Source organism: Amphibalanus amphitrite, unplaced genomic scaffold (genome assembly GCF_019059575.1).
Source record: "Amphibalanus amphitrite isolate SeventyFive unplaced genomic scaffold, NRLGWU_Aamphi_draft 000457F_arrow, whole genome shotgun sequence".
NCBI lineage: Eukaryota > Metazoa > Arthropoda > Thecostraca > Balanomorpha > Balanidae > Amphibalanus > Amphibalanus amphitrite.
Genome location: NW_024881951.1, coordinates 170,275 through 194,853, shown reverse-complemented (window position 1 = coordinate 194,853; position 24,579 = coordinate 170,275). Strand labels below are relative to the sequence as shown.

The following is a 24,579-nucleotide window of genomic DNA, read 5'->3' as shown; positions in this document are numbered from 1 at the left end:
CACCTTTTACTGCCTCGCTTTGATCGACATATCAGCATATTTTGTTTAAACGTAAAATTCAGCTTCAAGTATCTAGCGCAAAACAGAAAAGAAAATTAGTGGTAAAGTGGTAAAGTAGAGAATCTTTCAACAAATCCTGCTTACCTGTTGGCTATGCTAGTCGACTTCTTTGCTGACTACTTCGCTGACTATTTCGCTGTCAACTTGGCTGACTAATTTCGCTGCCAGCTCCGTTCACAGCTCACCTGACTGATTTACTGTCTACTGCACCGTTTGCCATGAGCGCCACCATCTGAGCGGGAGCGGGCCGGCTAGGCGTCCTGCCCCACTCAACGGCAGGGTACGACTGGCTCGCCGTTCCACGCGCCAGGCCCGGCTCACCTACCGGCACAAGGACCAAGTCTTGACCACGAGAACTAGCACGTCGGAGCACGGGTGGGGGTAAGACACATGGGAGGCGGTGGGAAACGTGGCGGGCCGCTGATTGGTCGGACGGCTAGGAAGAGAGGTTAGTCGGCCGAGAAGTGAATACTTTCATGACCGCACATGACCTCTTGGCAGCAAACTGGATTAACTTGTGCGTGATCAGGCTGGATTCAGTATATAAGTCGGGGGCGAGATGGTTAAATCACACTTCGTCTCAGCAGCTTCAGTGGAGCTGAAGCAGTTCTTTCTCCACGGCTGCTTGGTGCCCTGCTATGAAGCTCTTCACTGTGCTCGTGGTGGTCCTGGCGGCGTGCTCGCTGGCTGCCGCTGAAGAAGCCGCTGCTAAGGAAGAAGCAACGAAGAGTGAAGAGGGCTCCAACCGACAGGGTCGGCTCTTTTTCCTGAGCAAGCTGCTGGCGGGACCTGCTGCGCTGGCCGGCGCTGGTGTCTCTAGTCTGGGACAGAGTCTGTCCAGCTTTGGCAACAGCTTGGGTGGGTATGGAGAAACAGAAAAGACACAGGTACCTGTGGTCGTTGCCGCTCCTCAAACTACGCCCAATGTCATCTACGTGGCCAAGCAGCAGAAGCCTCACAAGCCACACAAAGTACAACGTATCTGTCCCGTACCTCTCTTCACCCGCGGCTGTCCGGCCGGTCACGTTTGTGCCGTGTCTGCCGGCGGTCAGACCCATTGCGAGGCCCAGTACCCGGAGGGAGTGACCTGCCAGACTGGCTTCCAGTGTACAAGTGGAATCTGCCGGCGTCAAACCTGCGCTAGAGATGAGTGCGACAGCGTCTCAGGCCTTCAGAGATGTCCGGCCGGTCAGGAGTGTGTGGCCACCAAGGTGGGTTATCGCTGCCACATCAAGTCGAAGAGAGATCTCTGCCCCATGCTGCTGGAGCAGATGGGATGTACGGAGAATCAGTACTGCGGCTCAGGACCCGACGGTAACATCTGCAAGCCGAAGCAACAGGTTGGAGACTCTTGCACTGTGAACACCCAGTGCCTCTCCGACACTTGCCGCAACAGGAAGTGCAAGGCCGACGCGTGTCCCATGGTCGACACGTCCATCGACTGCACGCACACGCAGTTCTGCTCGCCGGGAGAACACGGCAACATGTGCGTGGCCAAGAAGGACAAGGGAGCACACTGCTCGTCTCGATTGCAGTGCAAGTCTAACGTTTGCGACGACCGCGGAGTATGCATTGAGGACAAGTGCCCGCACCCCTACATGGAGGAGCGCTGTCTTCCGAACCAGTTCTGCAGCCCGGCTCCTTACGGCAACATGTGCATGGACAAGAGGAAGAACAACGACCAGTGCCACCAGAATGCCGAGTGCAAGTCTCGTTTCTGCCGGAACGGTGTGTGCAAGGCCAACGAATGTCCTACGCCGTTCTCTAGCGAGGGATGCAACCAGCTCATCCAAGTCTGCATGACTACTGTCAACGGCAACGAGTGTGTGACCAAGCTCGCCAACCAACAACCCTGCATAACATCTGCCCAGTGCCTGCTGGGCAACTGCGTTAACGGACTCTGTTCCGCCGCTGGCGCCGGAACCCAAATGCCCAACGGCGCCGCCTGCAGCATGCCCACAGAATGCGCCTCGGGCAACTGCGTCCTCCAGCGTTGCGCCGCCACTCGTAACGGCATCAGCGGTGTCTGCATGGACAACGACGACTGCCAGTCCAACAACTGCGTGTTGAACGTGTGCGCGGTTCCTGTGGCCGTCACGACCGCGGCCCCGGATGTCACCGTCACCACAACTGTAGCTCCTACACTCGGCGCTGTGGGTGACGCCTGTACGGTGAATGCCGATTGTCAGTCTATGATGTGTACGAACATGATGTGCACGCAGCTGGCTGCCATCGGAGCAGCCTGTACAGCCAACTCCGACTGTCTGAGTAACAATTGCGCAGGTGTTGCCCCGCTTCAAGCATGCGCTTTAGGTGTAGTAACGACAGGTAACCCTTGCTTGTTTGACCAGCAGTGCGTTCTAGGCGCCTGTGGCACAGTCCTACCAAACATTTGTGTCTGAGTGATCGTTACGTCCGAAATCGGAGGGTACAAGATCGTTACCTCCAATTTCGGAACGTGTAGAAGCTCATTGCTTTCAAGTTCCCCACATAGAAAGTCGCCGATTTATATACCTTTGCGAGGGAATTGAAACCCCTTTTCAGAAAGATAGGTACATGTCCAGGATGCCGAGCAACTGCCTCAATGCTTTACTTGTTGCCATGTGTCATCGTCGTCGCATTTGTCCTGGTTGTTATTGTTGCTTGGCGCTTTAATTGCTGCTACTCGTCGTTACTTGTTACGTTTCGTCATGCTAACATTTACCCCATGCCTGTGCTACTCTGTAAAGCGTAGCATGATAACTAAGTAGACTACCTTATATCTAGTTCGCTCGGTAATAGATGCTTGGAAGCCGCGCCGTTTCGTCGTTGCTGCTAGTCTTTGTTGTAGTTGTCTTGGTCAGTGTCCAGCCAATGTTTGATTTGTGTTTGTGATGTCATCTGTGTATCCCTAGCTTGTTCTTCGCTAGCTATTGAAATAAACAATCTTTATAGGAAACTTATCTCTATTTACAACTGAAAATCGAAGGTGTTGGAAAGTTGTGCTGCAAGCCAAGGACTGTTTTTGCCATACGCAACATAAACCCACGCCCCAGTAGCGGTCTCAGCCAACTTCGCCCTAGTGGGGGGGGGGATATGTTACCAGCCACCTCTAACTCAAAAACTAAGAGGGCTAGAAAGACGCGGTAAAAAGCAGTCGATAGCTCTTGATGCATATGTTTGAAAGTATTTCTGCCATTTTTCATCTTAGGGCAATATTGGGGTAACCAGAGGTCATCAAAGGTCAAAATTTGCGAATTGTCATCATATTTTTCAGAAAACATGCCAATATCTCAAGAACTATGATAGATAGAAAAAGGCTTCAAAAAGCAATCGATAGCTTTTGCAATCTTCTTTTGATAATTTCATCATCAAAAAATGACCTCAGATCAACGGTTTATCCTCCAGAGGGCAAAAACTCAAAAAATAGCTGTTTTTACCAAAAGTGCTTTTCGACAACTTTTGACTAAAAAACGCCATGACATTTCTACTGCCAGAATCGTAATCCTCCCGCCGAGACGCGTCGAATGAACTATAATATGACCTTGAAAGGTAAACTTGAAAATTTGACCCCAGGTCAAGGTCATGACCTGACCGGAAAAGGTCATGTTGCATATCAATCGACGCGTCTCGGCAAGACAAACACAATGAGGCCATCCCCAGCGTTCTATCTCTTTCTAATCGAGAGTTATTGGCAAAAATCTGTTTGTAGCCTCAAATGACCTTGGATGACCTTTCTAGAGGCTATCAGCAAAAAAGACACATTGGTCGTCACGGGTGGTCCAAATCAAAATATTTGGACTGTTCCTATGCGTACACACGGATCTAGAGGCATTTTCGTTTTTATCCATTGACTTATAATGGAAAGGTCACGCCACTGACATGACCTTAGGTCACGGATATCAAAAATCCGAGATATACAAATTGTAGGCGCCTATAACATCATGCAATCCACCAAGTTTAAAACCTCTCTGACAAACACTGCAGGCTGGGCATGATTGCAAACTTTTTAGGCTTGGTCAATTAACTAGAACTGGTGACCTGACCTGATATGACCTGGGGTCGAAGATTTCACACATTGTCCAAAATTGATGTACATACAAAAAGCTAGTCCAAGCGGCGCGGCGCTAAGCACTGCGTTTTTTTTTTGTTCACACGCAAAAAAAAAACGCGACAGGGTGGTAACATATGCCCCCCCCCCCCCCCCCCACTGGGGTGAAGGTTAACTGGAAGCAAGGTGCATCGACTCAAGGACATGCATTTTACTCGATTTTACAACACGTTTCTTGAAATGCCTCTAAATTGTTAAAATTTGACATTACACCTGAACTGTGACGTCACCAATTTGTCCTAGGTCAATGAAATTGGGTCACAAGGTAGACCCCGCTGGGGCTATCAAACACCGTTTGCTGCTTGTCGCTATGTTGCGTGGTTCTCGAGATCTTAGGGGGAGCAAAATGCCCCCCCCCCCCAACAGGGCGCGTTGCTCGGCAGACCACAACAGGGCGCGTGATAACAGAGAGGCCGGAAAATTGACCTGACCCTAGGTCACCGATATCAAAATTCCGAGATATACATTTCGTATATGTTACAGGCCGTATGAAAACTCCGTCCATTTGCAAACCGCCTGAAATATTAGGCAATTTTGAAACGAACTACTAAAACAAACTGGCAGTTTGAAAACGGCCTAGTCAGTTTTCAAACGGCGTGACGAAGTACGACAGCCTCTGATGATGACTTGATGGAGCCAGACTGGTCGATAATCGGGTCTGCGGAAGTACTCGTCTGCGTCGAATATTTTCAAACTGTGCAGGTGCTCGTCCCGACCCTGTTCCCGGCAATATTACTTTAAGATTTTACTCTAAGGTTTTATATTTAACCCTCGCCCGCACATGGGGGGGGGTGGTTGCCACCCCCCCAGGTAGTCTTTCTGCTCTGCACTCAACATTTTTAGAGCTAGAAGGCTGATTTTTCGTATAGCTGCTCCTCCATCCTTTCTTGATGTCCACTGAAAATTTCAAGTTTCTGTGATTTTTGGTTTCGGAGATATGACCTTGTTTTTTAGGTCATGTCATGACCCAAATGGCCAATTCTCAACATCTTGCGCTTGCCATGGGCCTTGTGAGCTTTTGACACCCTGATTTCGGCCTTTTTTGCCAGTCTTACCTCCCACCTATCATGGAACATGTTGTTCGACGATGTACAGGGGTCAAGGTCAGGGTCAAGGTCAACCTAGGTCATCTAGGATAATTGCGTTTTAGGCAAGCTGAATTTACTTTTTGTGAAGTTTTTTGACTGCATTTTTGGTAAAAGCTTCTCAGATCATGATTTCATGTAATATGGACCCAAAAACAATCGGTGCACACATCAGTATACACACAGACACACACAGACATACAAACACATATAACTGACCTTGACCTAACTTGACCTGAAATGACCTCAGCAGCAAAATTATGGTCGGGTAGTGTGACAAAGAGGTTCTAGCTGGCTTGGCACCAGAAAACAGCATCGTCATCGGTATTTGATAAGCAGCGCACTTGATATCCAACGGTGACCCAAAACAGCAATATTTTTTAGTTTGACCTGACCTGGAAGGTCAATGACTGACCTGAGAAGGTAAAACTGGGTATCATTGGATTCGTCTCTTCCCAAAGAATCTTTTTGGTCTTTACTGTTAAGCTCTATCTCCAACAGGAACGAAATGGCGCGGGGGGGGGTGGCAACCACCCCCCCCCCCCCATGTGCGTTCTAGGATGGGAAAATGGCATGTGCGGGCGAGGGTTAAGGTTTTACAATTCATCCAGCTGATGGAACCTGGTGAAATCATGCCACAGGCCATTTCGTGGGGGAGCCAAAATGCCCCCCCCCCCCCAACATTGCTCCATTGTTGTTGCTCGGCAGACCACAACAGGGCGCGGGATAATAGAGAGGCCGGATTCCGCGGGATAATAAAATGAAGTTTACTTGGCCTGAAGTATGCTAAAGAATATCAAGAACGGCGGCCATGGGGCATCCATTGCCAACAGTCTTGTTTCAACGAACTATTGCTCTCAACATTGCCCAGCTATCTTCACACTGACTAGACAATTTTCAAACCGCCTAGGCCGTTTGCAAACGGCCTGGTAGCTACTCAATAGCTGCCATACGGCCAAAGCGGTTTCCAAACAGCCTGACATTTCAAGCGGTTTGCAAACGACCTGGAACTTCAGCCCGTTTTCAAACGGCCTGACGTCTCAGTTCGTTTACAAACTGACTGGGCCGCCCAGGCGTTTTTTTTTTTTTGCCACGGCCTGACTCGGGCCAGGCTTGCAAATGGACGGAGTTTTCATACAGCCTGTAACATATATATGTAGCTACTGTTGCTCGTATCCATCGCTGAAAGTCAGTGATCGGTCACTTGGTGTAGGTATGGCTGACATTGAAACTTTGTATGAGGTGAGGTCACTTGAACTGACCTGGTGACCCGACCTTGAGTGACCTTGGCCTGAAGTTTTCTCATAATGTGTAGAAAAGATGTATGTTAAAGAATGTCAAGAACGGCGGCGCTCCTCTCAGCCCTTTTTGAGAAATTCATGAAAAATATCAGTGGGTGAGGGAGGGGTGCTCCACCCCCCCCCCCCCCCCCCCAGCAAGGTACGGGCTATTATAATTCCATGCTTCATCTTTTGTGGGCACGTTCTATCAGTTCACTAAAAAGCACATGGTCATCAGCCAACTGTTGTATCTCAACTATCTGCTCATTAGCAGCAAAGACGACTATCATGTGCATTTCTTTTAAATTCTGCACTGCAGGAGGCCAACGTCAATCATAATTATCTTTGGGATCATCATTTTTCCGTCACGTTTTTGTGATGCTGCCCGGCATAGTTTTATGGAAAACCGGTCAGAGAAACGTTACGGGTATGGGCTCGTGGTTGGGTCTTAGCAAGATAAGATGCCACACTTACGGGCTTTGGCTGCTAACGGGAGTGCTGAATAAGTAAAGAGCTTTGAGGGATATGATGAAAAGTTTAGGAAAAGGATAGTAGGTATTCGGTAATGAAGCGAAACAAAGGCATGGAAGGGAACAAGTTGATACCATTGCGCAGCATATCTTGGTTGGACGTCTCAGAGAATAGCCTGCTCCGATCAGCAGGCATTTATTACGTCCCATTATTCGATCCTGTGACGTCACGGTGTTCTGCGGTTTTTGCAAAGATACGGTAATCCATGTTTTTGCAGCAACTGCAGTTCGTCGGTATGTAAGCTTTGTACTAGACTTTATGAGGCTTCTGTCAGACGACACTTTTTCAGACGGAGGACGGATTGATGGCAGATTAGTTGCAACTGCGGAGGCGCTCTTATGTTAAAGTCACGAGCTTACGATTCTTTCCAAATCCGTTGTAGACGTTGATTCTGTCCATCGAATATATCTGGAGCAAAGACCTTTTGCTCGGCTACCACGCTGATATGCATATATAAAAGACAATGGTTTGGTACTTTGTGGAAATTGGCCAGCCAAATATGAAATATGCATTGAGTTTCTGAGAAATCTGAGGCTTCAGTCGTCCCCGATAGAAGCAAGGTATTTTGACTTAGTAGTAAAGTGTATGTGAGCAGTACAGTTTTCTGCTTTTACACGCTGCAACTTCATCTATTGGTATTGTTGGGTAAGCGCTTCCAAAAGGGTACCTATAATTAATATACGTAGGTATACATAATACCTTACAAATAGCAATCATACTATACATCACACACATACCTACTTGCATTGCTTTAACTTCATGCATGTGTTACATCATTAATAGCCGTTTTCACATCGACTAATTGGTATACATTTGGTTCACATTTAGTGCAGATTTGGTGCAGATTTGGTCAGGTAAGGTTTATTTTATTTCTTGGAAGTTATCTCAGTACACATTTGTTTATAGGTACGCCTGATTTTTTTAACTTATAACTAGACAATAATTTTATTAAAACACTGAAAAATAACGATATGAAGATATTTGTTGAATAAATTAAGTGAGAATTTGGAGGTTTGGTGCACTCGCCAGATAACCCGTCGTGAAAACGGCTAGGGGAAGTTGGGGGAATGCCGAAGACTTTTTTTCTGACGCCCGTAGCACGCAAGGTAGACAACATAAGCTATTCTTGTTGGCGTCATTCGAGAGGCCAGTCTTTTGCCTTTCAAACATACCTGGCGCATTTGATGAATTCGCATACCGTTAAGCGCACAAACTAAAAATATCAAAGAAGTGACTTTTTCGGCGTTGCCCCGGACTGCGGGGAAAGCCGAAAATGGGAGAAATGATCTACGGGGAATGCCGACATTGATGTTTTGCCATTTTATCTCAAACTTTATCCAGAAATCATCAAAGCTGACACGCGTTTTAACCCGCGCCCTGGTGGGGGGGGGGCTATTTTTTGCCCCCCCTCCAGACTTTTCGATATATCTCCAGAACCGCTGCGCCGAGCGTCACCAAACTTTCAGTACCCTCCCGGACATCAATTTTACACATTGTGACCAAAAATTTTTCCAAAGGCTATGATAGGTTGGCCGGAAATGACGTCAGAGTGACGTCATGTTCTGCCGTTTTCGACCCAAAAAAGGGTTTCGCGGGAAGAGCTGTCAGGCCTATAGCTTTGCAAATACAGAAAAACGATTAAGACATAAAAGCTGTAGAATTGACAGGGCTACAAAACTGTTATCTCGGATTTTTAAAATTTTTGGATTTTGACCCCCAAAAATCAAAAAATAGATTTTTTGATTATAATAGCCAAAAAATCCAAAAAGTTTTTTGAATTTCGAAAAAACCGGAATATATGTGATAGTCCTTACCGCCTTCTATCTACATACCAAATTTGAGATCGATACCTCTTTTTTTGGCCAAGTTACAGCGAAAAAACTGTTCAAAATTGATGACGTCAAATTTTCAAACTCAATTTTTAGCAATTCTAGACCTTGTAGCGCAAAACAAAGACCACCATTAGACTCCCCGTGACGAGCTGCATCGAATCAATACCCATTTTATGCAAAAATATCAACTTTGAAATTTGACCTTTTTTGACCTGACCTTGACCTGACCTCCACCAGAAAGTGACCTAAGCCGTACCTGATAGTCTTATAACCAGCACCATTGAGTTGGAAATGAAAAATTGGCCATAAAACATGCATCGCACAACCTTAGTACCTAAAGTTAGGTTCATGTGACCTGACCTGTGACCCTTGTGACCTGACCTGTGACCTGACCTGGTAATGTCAGTGACCTCTTATAGCAATATATGTACTAGGCAACTGACGCCCTATCGCTGATTCTCCACAAAATGCGTTTTCTTCGGTGTTATAGCGCATTCCCTAGATGACCCGTGAACGGTGAAACATTTCATCTTTGACCTGACCTGTGACGTCATCGGTGACCCCGAGGTCAATGAAATTTGGTTTCCTTCGACAAATTTGACAGGCCTTTCGAACGCCGTTTGAATTTTGCGGATCCGTCCAGTAGTTTCTGAGATACGAGGGGGGCAAAAAATAGCCCCCCCCCCCCCACCAGGTCGCGTTATAAACAGACCCCACCAGGGCGCGGGTTAAGAGCTTGAGGACGCGGTGCACACTGGAAGTTATAATTGTGTGATATAATAAGAACATGTCAGGTAAATCATTCCTTATAGGCAACAGGCCGTTGTGTCGGTTGAAAGTGTAATTTGTGTGACTAAAAATACGCGTTGCTATTCTACAGCAGTAAAGTCCACGTAGCGTGCTTTTAACACGTGCGTAATCGCACGTTTTCGGCATTACCCCAGCCTGCCATACTTTCATTTGCAGGCCCATAACTTTTCAACGTGTTGTATAAATTTCAAATAGGCAGCACACTTATGCAAAGACATGCTAAAGATTACTTGACCGAATTGGCCAGACAAACGGTAGCATAATGAGTAAGAAATGCAGCTTCAAAGGCGCATGTAGTACAAGGGAAACGTACCTTGAAAACGCTCTTGGCGCCCTCACAGTCGAAGTATTCCGAATGACGACTCGTAACAAACATGCGATAATTGTACAGTCACTTAAGCTTCAGAGCATCACTGACAGGTGGCATCCATGTCTTACGGTTTTCGAAATATCTCGAATTTCGGCTTTGCCCCAACTCCGGCATTGCCCCAACTTCCCCTAATATTTCCCTCATCTTGATGTGAAATCTTATGCCAAGATGTAATAACGCATCAGTCACCCCTGGCTTTCATCCCTTGCAGTGACCGTAATTATACACCTACACATACAGCATCTTTTCAAGGTATGCGCCATACGACCTTTTCTGCTACGTGTTTGTCTTTGCATTTGGATTTTAAAAAATCATAGCGCGTCAAAATTTTGCATGGAAGAACAGCTTCCCGTGTAGGCAGAAAATTCGACAATGTTCATTGCGCTCAGGTGATTATTTGGGAAAACCAAATTGAATGGCTTCAGGGACCAAACGAATACAATTTGAGTGAAGTATGTACCAGGATCAACATATCAGGACCTGGACGCATTGCCTCAACATCGCTACGACATTTCATGTCGTTGTTTAGGTACCAGCATCATTTTGTTTTTTTAACCCTCGCACGACCAGGCCATTTCTCATAACACGAACGACGGTCGTAGCAACCCCCCCCCCCTGGCGTTTCGAAACGGAAGGTTGTAGAGCTTAGCGGAAAAAACCAACGGATTGCTCTCAACGAGATCTCGCGATTGGTGGTATATTTTTTGGTCCTAGGTCAACATTTGACCTACTTTTGACCGGTCAAAGGTCAAATTTTCGGAAAAATAGACTTTTTTTCAAATTTCGGCGGCGATTACGGCAAAACGGTGGGAGATATCGACTTGAAACCTTCACTATCGTGTTCCTTGATCAATTCTCTATCGTTTGGTATGTATTTCGTTTCCCTAGCTCTAAAAATGGCGCGTTGGGAGCGCTGGAAGTCGGCAAGGTCACAGTCGGCGGCAGAAATTCGAAAAATCAAAATTTAAATTTTTGAAATCTGATTGTATTTTTGGATTTGGGAGGTCCATTTGCTCCCTATAGAAGCTAATATTGCTGCATATTCCCATTGAGGTGACAAGAATTAGCAAAATAGTGGTTCGGGCGCTTTTCAAAAATAGTACCGGTTGCTGTTCCTCTTGTGACGTCATAGCTCCGTGACCTGACCTGACCCGGTCAAATTTCTTATACCATATGATAGCCAATACTTGCCCCAACATGCATGGGAAGTTTCATCACGATCCATCAACCGATGTCCGTACCACCGGCAGGAAACCTCGGGCGTTGGCACTCAGTTTGTGAAAATCCGGCCGGAGGCTGTACCTCTTATGACATCATAACTCCGTGACCTGACATGACCCGATCAATTTTTTTTCGGCAAAAGATGCGCAAAGATTGCCCCAGAGGGTATTGAAAATTTCAGCCCGCTACGACAAGCCGTTTAGCGTGCACTTCGAAAAAACCTCAGGGGGGGTTGATACAACCCCCCCCCCTAGGCGTTCTAGGGTTAAACAATTACTTTTTAGACTTACTTCACAGCACTTTAAACTTTCTGGTGCAATTGTTGTAATCGTTCTTCGTTACCCTTCAGGTAGTCAAGAATTGCCAGTCAAGAATTGTACGAAACTCTATTTTGATACACTAGCTTTCATGCATTTGAGAGAAAATGGCGACAAAATCCTCAAACTTTACGGATTTTGGCGTGCCAAAACTTATGGGCAGCAGATTGTCATCAGCGGTGAATTGGCATACAAATACGAATAAACCAATATAAGTTACACGTGAATATTGTACCCAAATAGATGTTATAGCATCTGTTTGCAGCCTTATAATTTCATTCGTAATTGTTCATCATAACACCGACAAAGCGGCCCTGGTATAATAATTTTGATATCATAATTTCGTTGTCAAATTCGCACGAATGCATCGAATCACGCGTAATTCCTTACATCAGATGTCGCTCGCATCAGAATGGTATAAGCCACCACGTGAGCGATAAAACCAAACGGGAGCTAATATATTTAAATAGGCCCCTTGTATGCGAGTTCTTGTCTGCCGAAAGACTGTTTCAGGCCTAAGCCATCTCAAGTGACAAGGAAATGGCTCATATCGACATAAATCCGTCCAAACCTGCATTGACAACTGCTTATCGAGCTGTCAGATGAGACCATAAGGTATGCATATTGAGGAGGCTAATTGTATTATCTTAGTTGAACCAGGGCCCAATCTTACCAATGCCGTGAATATGATTTGTCAGCACTGGCCAAAGCTACCGACAGTAATATGAAATGTGTTTTTATTTACGTTCAGCTAATCTCGCCGTATGTGTTACATGGTGCGAATCATTATAAATGTTGCCTGGATGAAAGAATAAATGATTGTTGAATAGTTTTGAATGCTACCAAATGCCGTGAATGCGCATTCACGACATTTGATAAGATTTGGCCCAGGTTTCATGAGCTCACTGAGTACTTGTTAGATGCTAGATGTTAGCTGCGTAGGAATCAGTTAGGGAATACGCACTTAGAAAACGTGAAGTAGACTGATATTGTATGTATAAAATATGATTAATGAATGATGGTTTCATTAGATTGCAACGATTTATGAGCAGCCTTCTTAGTTCCAGGCTATCTCAAAGCCAATAGGATGCATACGATGTAAGCTCAACCATTAACCGGACGTAAGTAAAGATTTGTAAGCTGAATGGCTTTGGCAGATCTGTACTGACCGCATGTTTTCTCGTCCACTTTGAACTCCCTCCCTCTGATCGACATATCGGCATATTCTATTGAGAAGTAACTTTGCAATTTAACCATTTAAATTGGTTAAATTGGTTAAAGTTTCATTTATCTTAACCATTTAAACACAGAAGAGAAATAAGTAGCGTTAATTAACAAATCCCGCTTACCTGTTGGCTATACCAGTCGCCTTCTTCAGCCGAATATTTCGCCGAGTACTTCGTTGACTACCTGACTGACTTTCTCGTTATCGACTTCGTCGCCTGCCATTAGCGCCACCAGTCACGTGGGAGCGGAGCGAGCAGACCTCCTCTCCCGGTCGAGTTCGGGGTGCTACTGACTAACCGTGGCTCGCGCCCGGTTGTGCTCTGAGCGATCATCTGCAAAAGTGAGGACCAAGTCTTGACTGACCGAGCCAGTACAGTTGGGGAGGGGGGATGTGGGCATATCGTGACACATAGCGGAAGGCGGTGCAAAACTTAACGACACGCTGATTGGTTGGAGGGTTTCGGTGAGAGGTTAGTGTGTCGAAAAATGCTTTCATGCCCGCGCATGACCTCTTGACGCTAAACCGGACTGACGCCTGCGCTATGAGGCTGGATTTCAGTATATAAGGTGGGGGCGAGATGGTTAAATCACACTTCGATCTGGCAGCTTCAGTAGAGCGGGAGCAGTTCACCGGTCAACAGCTGCTTAGTGATCAACAATGAAGCCCTTCACTGTGCTTGTGGTGGTCCTGGCGGCGTGCTCGCTAGCCACCGCTAAAGAGGCCGCTGCTAAGGAAGAAGCAACGAAGAGTGAAGAGGGCTCCAACCGACAGGGTCGCCTCTTCTTCCTGAGCAAGCTGCTGGCGGGACCTGCGGCACTGGCCGGTGCTGGTGTCTCCAGTCTGGGTCAGTCTCTGTCCAGCTTCGGCAGTAGCTTGGGCGGGTACGGAGAGGAGAAGGTCCGAGCACCAGTGCAAGTACCAGTGGTTGTTACCGCTCCTCAATCCACGCCCAATGTCATCTACGTGGCCAAGCAGCAGAAGCCTCACAAGCCGCACAAGGTAAAACGTCTCTGTCCCGTACCTCTTTTCACCCGAGGCTGTCCGGTCGGTCACGTCTGTGCCGTGTCTGCCGGCGGTCAGACCCACTGCGAGGCCCAGTACCCTGATGGGGTTAGCTGTCAGACTGGCTTCCAGTGTTCCAGTGGGGTTTGTCGGCGTCAGACTTGCGTCAGAGATGATTGTGACGGCGTCTCAGGCCTTCAGAGATGCCCGGCCGGTCAGGAGTGTGTGGCCACCAAGGTGGGTTACCGCTGCCCCATCAAGTCAAAGAAAGATCTCTGCCCCATGCTGCTGGAGCAGATGGGATGTCCGGAGAATCAGTATTGCGGCTCCGGACCCGACGGCAACATCTGCAAGCCCAAGTTTCAGGTTGGAGACACTTGCACTGTGAAGACCCAGTGCCTCTCCAACAATTGCCGCAACAGGAAGTGCAAGGCCGACGCGTGTCCCATGGTCGACATGTCCATTGACTGCATGCCCACGCAGTACTGCTCTCCGGGAGAACACGGCAACATGTGCGTGGCCAAGAAGGACAAGGGAGCACAGTGCTCTTCTCGCCTTCAATGCAAGTCCAACGTTTGCGATGACCGCGGAGTCTGCATCCAGGACCGGTGCCCCCACCCCTACATGGAGGAGCGCTGTCTTCCGACCCAGTTCTGCAGCCCAGCTCCTTACGGCAACGTGTGCATGGACAAGAGGAAGCTTAACGAGCAGTGCCACCAGAACGCCGAGTGCAAGTCTGGTCTCTGCCGGAACGGAGTTTGCAAAGCCAACGAATGTCCTACTCCCTTCTCCAGTGAGGGATGCAACCAGATGACGCAATTCTGCACGACTACATCCAATGGCAACGAATGTGTGACCAAGCTCGGTGATGGAGAAGGCTGCAAGACGCCCGATCAATGCATGTCGGGAGGCTGCGTGGACGGGATCTGCGCAGCCGCTGGCGGTACCCAGCTTGCCAACGGCGCCGATTGTAGCATGCCCATGGAATGCGCCTCGGGCAACTGTGTGCTCATGCGTTGCGCCGCCACTCGTAACGGCATCAGCGGCGTCTGCATGGACAACGACGACTGCCAGTCCAATAACTGCGAGATGAACGTGTGCGCGGCGCCTATGCCGGCCACCACCATGGCACCAGGGGTTACAATGGCAACTACAGCTAACCCCATGTTGGGGGCCGACGGTGACCCGTGCATGATGGATGCCATGTGCCAATCCATGCGTTGTTTGAACATGGTGTGCACGGCACAGCTAGCTGGGATTGGGATAGCCTGTACAGCCAACTCTGATTGTCTCAGCAACAACTGCGCCGGCGTTGCCCCCGTACAGGCTTGTGCGCTAGGCATTGTAGCTACCGGCTTCCCATGTGTTAATAGCCAACAGTGTGCGTCGGGAGCCTGTGGTACCGTCACCCCAAACATTTGTGTCTGAGACGTCTTGTTACGCTCTCAATTGACGTGTCAGACATCGCTGAACGCGTAGAAGTTCGTTACTACCATCTATTGGGTGAGATCACGAATTTCTTCAGATTTGTGCGGGAATGTGCTACATGTTTTAGGGTTCAACAATGTCAAATGTGCACGGCGGTGGGTTGGAAGTTGCTTTACACGTTGCTTTGTCTCTACGTTGCCATTGTTGACGCGCTTTTGTCCTTGTTGGTATTTCTAGCCGTGCTCAATTATTGGTATATGTTCATATTCGTCTCGCAACGATTTATTCTGTCTTTTTTGTGGTCTGTTTAGCGTGGCATGATCATTATAACTTTGACCTTATATCTAGCTAGCTCAGCCACCGAAAAATATTTGAAAGCTGTTTTTCGTCGTTGTTGCTACTTTAGAATATTGTTTTCCATGTTGACCACGTACGTGCTCGTCAATGTTTGCTTTTGTGTTTGTGACGTCATTTGTGTTTGCTTAGCTTGTTATGCCGTAAGTTAGTGTGGTAAATACATTTTTTGTTGATAAAGTGTCTCTGTCTACAGCAAAAATCACAAGTGGTACGGAATTCAGTTTACCGCGCCATGCTGGAGGGTGCTTGAACACCCCGTGAGCTTTTCGCGAATATCTAAAAAAAAAAAAACGGCAGCGCGAACCACCGCTGTTTCCGGTAAACCTGATTATATATCTGTACTTCACATGTTATGAAAGTTTGAGACCAACGTCGCTCAAGGTCAGGTCACCAGATCACTTCAAGTGACTCCACCCCATTACGTGTTTCAATGTCTGTCATAGCCCTACTGAGTAACCGATCACTTTGGAACTCTCAGCGATTGAAGAGGAACGAAAGGTATAAAATATATATATATCTCAGAATTTTGATATCGGTTTCCTAAGTTCAGGTTAATATTGCGACCTTCCCATTATAAGTCAATAGGAGAAAATCAGAAGGCGCCTGTTTTGTACGAAAGCCATTCCAAATACTCTCAAACACTAGATTACAAGTAACTATGACACACTCAACATGACAATATCACCCGTGACCCCTGTTTATACCCCTGTTATGACCCCCAGTTCATATCAGGTCACGAATGCTATCTAAGCGTTTCTCGTGAATAAGCGTTTCTCGTTTCATTGAGTCATAAGTTATTGCAAAAAAAAAAACATTTTTTTTTTTATTAACACGGCTCTTTTTGGGATTTTTGCCCTCTGGAGACTAAATCGTTGGCCTGAGGTCAAATCTGAGGTCATCCTGGCAAAAGAGCGTTAACATAGCTATCGAATGCGTTTTCCGTAGCGTTGTAGCTCTATCGGTTCCCGAGTTAGCCGTTGGCAGTTTCCAAAATTGCTGAAAAGGACACAAATTTGACTTTTGGTGACCTCTGGTGACCCGACCTTTGACGTGACCTAAAAATGACGGAAGTAGTTCCATTATTATTTTTGATGCTCTTTCGAACGCCGCCTGCCGCGTGTCGCTACGTGACCCAGGAGCAGATTTAGAGGGGGAGGGGGGTTCAGCCCTCCCCGGCCCGTCACGGCTGGCGCCGAACGCCGGCCCGGCGCAGGTTCATATTCAGCTATTTTCTGTGTGATGTATGGTGAAATACACACATGTTTTATAGCCATGTTTTTTTGCAGTTCTTTGTTTTTTGATGTGACAATTTTGTGCTTAATAAACATTTCTAGAAACATCCCCAGCTTATATTTCACGCATAATTGTGAACAAGAATATGATGTAGTTGGATGACATGGAGAATTATCCTAAACATTCACTGAAATAATAGCCGTTTTCTCAACGGCCATCTGGTACATATTTGCTGCAGATTAGCCATAGTAGCACAAAACATGGATTCAACTTGAAAGTTGGTTTAAACTTTAAACCAGGTTGATTGTTAATATTGAAGATCAGCCGACTTTCGACATCGATCCAGCATTGATTTCACGTTCATTTTGCGTTATTAGTGGTTGAATCTAGGTTGCTTGTCAACATTGATGATCAACCGACTTTCGACATCGATCTTACATTGATTTCACGGTGCTTTTGCGTTGTATTTGATTTAGTTGTCGAGATCAGAGGCCTCTTGCACCAAAATGCCTAGCTGGGTAAAATCGAAAAACGATTTCTGAATAAGCTTATCTTACGGTGAGAGATTATCTTCCACCAGCTTATAACGTAAATCTGCATGTGATTGACAGAAGTTGTGAGTCAATTGTCACGGTAGAGTCTTGGAGTAGGCAAATGATGCAACAGAATTCAAGCACTAGTGCAATAATATTTTGGTGCAAGAGGCCTCTGAGGTCTCTTGCACCAAAATCCTCTCAGGTCCTCTCAGGTCTACCAAAATCCTCTCAGACCTCTTCAGGTCGATTGTGGCTGACAAAAGTACGTTAACCCGCGCCCTGCTGGGGGGGTGTTTGAACACCCCCTTGTGTTTTTTCGCGAATATCTCAAAAACGGCGGCGCGGAGCACCGCCGTTTTTGGTACCTACACCTTATCATACATCAATTCTACACATGTTGTTAAAATTTCAGACCAATGTCATTCAAGGTCAGGTCACCAGGTCACTTGAAGTGACCTCACCTCATAAAAACTTTCAATGTCTGTCATAGCTACACCGAGTGACCGATCGCTTTGAAACTTTCAACGATTGCTAGGAGCAATAGCATATAGAAAATGTATATCTCAGAATTTTGATATCGATGACCTAAGGTCAGGTCAATTTTGCGACCTCCCCATTATAAGTCAATGGGAGAAAATTGAAATGCGCCTCTTTTGGATGAAAGACATTATAAACACTCCCAAACACCGAATTACAAGTGGTTTAGACACACTGAACTTGAAAATGGTGTCCGTGACCCTTGTTTATGCCCTGAGGTCATCTTAGGTCACGAATGGTATCTAACAGTTTTTCGCAAATAACTTTTGATAGAGGCATGCTAGAGCGATGAAAACGCCTTAGATGTGTTCAGCTCGACGATACGGATCGACTGATATGCAACATGACCCTTTCCGGTCAGGTCATGACCTTGACCTGAGGTCAAATTTTCAAGTTGACCTTTCAAGGTCAAGTTATAGTTCATTCGATGCGTCTTGACGAGAGGAACACGATGCCGGTAAAAGTAAGCTCGTACAAGGCTTGGGTCAAAAGTTATTGCAGAAAAACTGTTTTCGAAAAAAAAATCGGCTATTTTTGCAGTTTTTGCCCCCTGCAGGCAAAACCGTTGACGTCAGGTCAAATTTGAGAGAATTATTCAGAAAGGGCGTTAATAGGGCTATCGAATGCGCTTTTTCGCGGCGCTGTAGCTCTATTGGTTCCCGAGTTATGCGTTGGCTTTTTGGAAATTTTCGACATTCGACCTGGAAATCGGCGAAATTTTGCCTTCAATGACCTCTGGTGACCTGACCTTTGACCTGACCAAAAAATTGACCGAAGTGATTTCGTCATTATTTTTTACGCTCTTTCGAACGCCGCCTTCCGCGTATCGCTACGTGGCCCAGGAGCCGAGTTACAAGGGGAGTGTTCAAACACCCCCCCCCCAAGCAGGGCGTGGAAATCCAGGACCCCCAGCAGGGCGCGGGTTAATACGATCTTAACGGCATGTTGATTCTACTTTGAATCAACGTTATCGTGGTACTAGGGAGGTGCAAATTTGGTGCATATTTGGTCAATTTAGGTTCATTGTGTTTCTTGAAAATTATCAGTCTGGATTCCGCAGATGCTCATATATCTCATTTTTGAATTTATAAAACAGTATTTTTTAGTAAAACATTGAAATAAACTCATGACATGAACTCATTTTTTATAAAAGAGATTTATTAAATTTATGGTCAAATTAGGTAAATTCGCCAGAAATTAAGACACAAAGCACAAAAAACAGCCTCAAAAGCTCTAATAAAGGACATTTTTCACTCTCGACCTTCATCATGAACGGTCGATGTCCGAGCTCCAATAGGACTTGCCTAGTAACGCTTTAAATATTTCACCAAACTAGTATCTTGATGTGCTCAACGAGCCGTTTGCAGTTGGTTTGAAGTGAAGAGAAACGGACTAAAATATTGTTTTTTTGTTTTTTTTTTTTTTCATTTTCCGCCTAGCATACAAATGGTCCACTACTGGAAGTTTAACATAGGATAACCCAACCACAGCTGACAAGCCAACGCAAAAACTGTTGTCTTCTTTTAGATCTTACTAACTCTATGAAAATCACTCACCTGTACGATACGTTAGCTGACTCCGCTGCCTAACTACCATTGCCTACACCACTGACTACACCGCTGACTACACCGCTGACTTCATCGTTGTCTACCCCACCGACAACTCTACTATTATAAACTGCACTGCTTCTTATTAAGCCTCCACGCTGACTAACACACTGACTAACAGACTTGACTACACTGACTAAAAGGCTTGACTATACATCTTCCTACAACGTTGCCTACTCAGCCGCCTACCATGATACCACCACTCCATCAGAGCGTGACAGAAGACGTGCTACCCTCAGCAGCTTCTCGACACGACTGTCCCTCCACCCTCCGCCTCACAAGCTGCAGAAGTTATCACCGCATACATATGCAGTCCCTTGTGACGAACAGAGATGGCATATGAAACAGGCGACAGCCTGCCGAACCACTCTACCACATCATAGACAGGTGAGGTGACCCGTTTGTGGACACCTTCCGGAACCAACGGAGAGGTTTGGTTGGTTGACATTTAGGAATGCCGCCGGGAGGGTAGACGGTGACCCATTTCTGAGGGAACTGCCGGGCCCAGGTGAGACACTGATTGGTCGGATAAAGAGACAGTGATGACAGTGTTGACACACTGAGGTGACATTGTGGTTTGTCGAGTATGGAAACTCAGGTGTTATTGCTGTCGGGTGGCCCCTCAACAAGAATTGGATTGATGTTTATGACACTGAGGAAGGGTATATAAACATAGCAGGAGTTGACCAAGGCACATTCGGCCCCGGTACCTTCAGAGAAGCAGAAGCAGTGCTCGCTGGCAGCTATCACGGTGGGTGACCTGCGATGAAGCCCTTCACTGTGCTCGTGCTGGCCCTTGCGGCGTGCTCGCTGGCCGCAGCCAAAGAGACTGCTGCTAAGGAGGCCACAGAGAAAGGTGAGGAGGGCTCCAGCCGACAGGGTCGTCTCTTCTTCTTGAGCAAGTTGCTGACGGCACCTGCAACCCTGGCCGGCGCTGGAGTGTCCAGCTTGGGGCAGGGTTTGTCCAGCTTCGGAAACAGCCTAACAAGTCTGGGAACGTCTCCAGCTGTGACGCCTGCTCCCTCGGGATCCAATGTCATCTTCGTGGCCAGACGTGTCTGCCCGGTGCCTCTCTTCACTCGCGGCTGTCCTGTCGGTCAGGTTTGTGCTGTATCATCCGGCGGTCAGACCGTTTGCGAGGCCCAGTACCCAGAGGGCGTGACATGCCAGACTGGCTTCCAATGTACAAGTGGAATCTGCCGGGGTCGAACCTGTGTCATTGATGACTGTGACCCTAATGTAAGACCTTCAACGTGTCCGGCCGGTCAGGAGTGTGTGGCCACCAAGGTGGGCTACCGGTGCCGCGTGAAGTCGAAAGAAGACCTGTGCCCCATGCTGCTGGAGCAGACTGGATGTCCGGAGAACCAGTATTGCGGTTCAGGACCCGATGGTAACATCTGCAAGCCGAAGCTGCAGGTCGGAGACACTTGCACTGTGAAGACCCAGTGTCTATCCGACACTTGCCGCAACAGGAAGTGCAAGGCCGACGCCTGCCCGGCGGTTGACATGTCCATAGACTGCATGACCACGCAGTACTGCTCTCCGGGAGAGAATGGCAACATATGCGTGGCCAAGAAGGAGAAAGGAGCGCCCTGCTCGTCTCACCTGCAGTGCAAGTCCAACGTTTGCGACGACCGCGGAGTCTGTATTGAGGACAAGTGCCCGAACCCCTACATGGAAGAGCGCTGTCTTCCGAACCAGTTCTGCAGCCCAGCTCCTTACGGCAACGTTTGCATGGACAAGAGAAACAACAATGAGCAGTGTCACCAGAACGCCGAGTGCAAGTCTCGTTACTGCCGAAACGGAGTTTGCAAGGCTAACGAATGTCCTACTCCTTTCTCAAGCGAGGGATGCAACCAGATGACGCAATTTTGCATGCTAACTACCAACGGAAAAGAGTGTGTGACCAAACTCCCTGACCAACAAGCCTGCATGACCTCTGCCCAGTGCATGTCAGGTAACTGCGCTAACGGAATGTGTGCCACCGCAGGCGCTGGAACCCCAAGGCCCAACGGCGATCCTTGCAGCATGCCCAACGAATGCGCCTCGCGCAATTGCGTCCTCCAGCGTTGCGCCGCCACTCGTAACGGTATCAGCGGCGTGTGTATGGACAACGACGACTGTCAGTCCAACATCTGTGAGATGGGCGTCTGTATGGCCCCCACCGCGGCCCCCACAATGACCACAACCATGACGCCTACAACGACCCCCACCACCATGGCTCCCACGACCCTTGTTCCTGTAGGAGGCCGGTGCGCAATGAACGCCGATTGTGCCTCAACAAGATGTACGAACATGATGTGCGTTGCCCTGCTTAAAATCGGCGCCGCCTGTGGCATGGCGACCGAGTGTGAGAGCAACAAATGCGATATGCTGATGTGTGCCAGGGGAGACGTGGCCGCGGGTGCGCCCTGTCTTTTTGACAGTCAGTGTATGAGTGGAGGATGTGGTACCGTTACTCCCAATATCTGTGTTTAGACGCCAAGTGTCCGGACTTCGCCTTCTAGGCGTCCGGACTTCGCCTTCTAGGTGTCGGGACATCACCTCCTCCTAGACCCTAATGGCCTTTTCACATGCGGAGCGTAAACGCGATGGGAGCGTAGGCGGATCGTGAAACCCCATGTTAAAGTATTGGTGCTACATATGTTCACGCTCCGCTCTTGTGTTTAATCAAATATCGTTTCACATTCCGTATGTGAAACGGCCTTAAGGCTTCGAGAGCATTTGTTGTTTTCCCATTTCGCCCGAAACATGCGAAAGAGCACCTCAAAACTCTGCGTGTAAGCTTTGACGTAGCTATTTTCATCCCTTTGATGTATGGTCCACTACTCTTCCCGATATTTCGTTCCGGAATTTTGCAATTCCTGCCAGCTTTGCTGGGGTTTGATATGCGAGGTGGCTACCCATTTGTTGCGATTTTTCCGACTGGGATCGTGCCTTGTGTGCGACGTCGGAGCCCAAGTTGTTGCTTTACATGTTGCAGTGTTGCCGTATCGTCCTGTCCGTTGTGTAAATGTCGTCCTGTCCTTTGTGTAAATGTCGTCCTGTCCTTTGTGTAAATGTCGTCCTGTCCTTTGTGTAAATGTCGTCAATGTTTCTTTGCAAATCGTGTCGTTGCTAATTGTTAAAGTGCCAACCGCCAAGCTTATGTTATGCTACGCTTTCTTAGCCATGAAGGTGAGCATTTCTTAGCCAGCTCAATTATTAGAAAATGTAGGTTGCTGTCGAAGTGTCATATGGTTTATTATTAAACATTGCTTTAGTTTGCCAATACCGTACTAGTTCCATAGTCTCATTCATGTTTGCTTTTGTATTGGCGTCATTTTTTGTGTTGCTTAGCCTGTAATGCCTGCAATAAGTGTTGTTAATACATTCACTAGAGAACAATTGTTTTAACCCGAGACGAATTGGGGCGGGAGTCGATTAAACTTGATTTGTAGTGGGCTTGAGTACCTAGTGATCTGCTTGTCGCCTCCCAACCGGCTCGTGTATCGGTTGTACACGAAGTTCTGGCGTTTTGCTATCATCTGGACCTAATGCTGAGCTGGCCTCCAGTTGCGGAATTTTAAACAAGATAGTGGTCACAAAACGTCAGGTCAGGGAGGACCAAGCCTGGAGTGGAGTGTCTTGGGATGGATGTTTGTCTGCCCTAGTCTGTTTCAGCATTCAACCACTCGGGTCAAACGATTAACCCTCGCCCGCACATGGGGGGTTGTCACCTCCCCCCCCCCACCCCCAGGCAGTTTTCTGCTCTGCGCTCAACATTTTTAGAGCTAGAAGACTGATTTTTCGTATGGGGTCAGCCTCGGTTTACTTTCATGAGTTTGGCATATTTCTAGATAAGTTTTTTTTAGCTGATTTCGAATTTAGCAACTTTTAAAACATTTACGAAGTAGTTTTGGTGCCCTCGTAACATGATACGAAACTGTCAGTGGCAGTTGACACCTACTATGAATACCCGGCAGGGCGCCTACTGGTTGATCCGGCCTGACCTGACCCGACCTGGCCTTAAAGGATGAAGACATCACCAATGATCAAAACTGACATGAATTTCGTGATCAAGACTCCGAAAACCCCCATAGCAGCCACGCTTTACGACCTTCTAACAGGTTCCCGTTTTCCGAATTGCTGGTCATTCACCTGACCTGGAAGGTCAATGTTCCTCCCTCCGCCCTACACAATTGCAGCTGACAAAACACCAATACGGGCGAGGGTCACTGGGTAACCCCTCCTTCTTGTATGTTCGCAGCTGGCAAAACACCAATACGGGCCAGGGTCACTGGGTAACCCCTCCTTCTTGTATGTTCGCAGCTGGCAAAACACCAATACGGGCCAGGGTCACTGGGTAACCCCTCCTTCTTGTATGTTCGCAGTTGGGACAAGCCCAACGGCGTTCCGACCAGACCGAGCTTTATAGATGACCTTTTTTCAAATTTATATAAGACAATTGAGAGTGCTAGATTGAAAAATACACGCAGGGTAAAAAAATATAGTTATTTAGTAGTGCAATAAAGCTGTCGAAATTCTATTACCTCGCTCCATCTGGTGTTTTCTTTTCTGTGTTTGAGTAAAAAGTGATGTAGAGTTTAACCCTCGCCCGCACATGCCATTTTCCCATCCTAGAACGCACATGGGGGGGTGGTTGCCACCCCCCCGCGCCATTTCGTTCCTGTTGGAGATAGAGCTTAGCAGTAAAGACCAAAAAGATTCTTTGGGAAGAGACGAATCCAATGATACCCAGTTTTACCTTCTCAGGTCAGTCATTGACCTTCCAGGTCAGGTCAAACTAAAAAATGTTGCTGTTTTGGGTCACCGTTGGATATCCAGTGCGCTGCTTATCAAATACCGATGACGATGCTGTTTTCTGGTGCCAAGCCAGCTAGAACCTCTTTGTCACACTATCCGACCAGAATTTTGCTGCTGAGGTCATTTCAGGTCAAGTTAGGTCAAGGTCAATTATATGTGTTTGTATGTCTGTGTGTGTCTGTGTGTATACTGATGTGTGCACCGATTGTTTTTGGGTCCATATCACATGAAATCATGATCTGAGAAGCT

The 24,579-nt window shown here is 47.3% G+C and overlaps 1 protein-coding gene across 1 annotated transcript; it reads left to right on the top strand.

Annotated features, from left to right (window-relative positions):
* The first annotated feature begins 636 nt into the window (after positions 1-636).
* On the top strand, positions 637-22,902 carry LOC122391845 (neurogenic locus notch homolog protein 2-like). Its single transcript, XM_043386147.1, has 2 exons — positions 637-2,120; positions 21,580-22,902. Exons 1-2 carry the CDS (start codon positions 699-701, stop codon positions 22,000-22,002), a joined length of 1,845 nt encoding a protein of 614 aa, XP_043242082.1. The 5' UTR covers positions 637-698; the 3' UTR covers positions 22,003-22,902.
* Positions 22,903-24,579: the final 1,677 nt, after the last annotated feature.

Coding starts and splice junctions, on each gene's coding strand:
- LOC122391845 (XM_043386147.1), top strand. CDS start 699: ATGAAGCTCTTCACTGTGCTCGTGGTGGTCCTGGCGGCGTGCTCGCTG. Junction 2,121..21,579: donor ACGACTGCCAGTCCAACAAC/TGCGTGTTGAAC, acceptor GCCTCGCGCAAT/TGCGTCCTCCAGCGTTGCGC.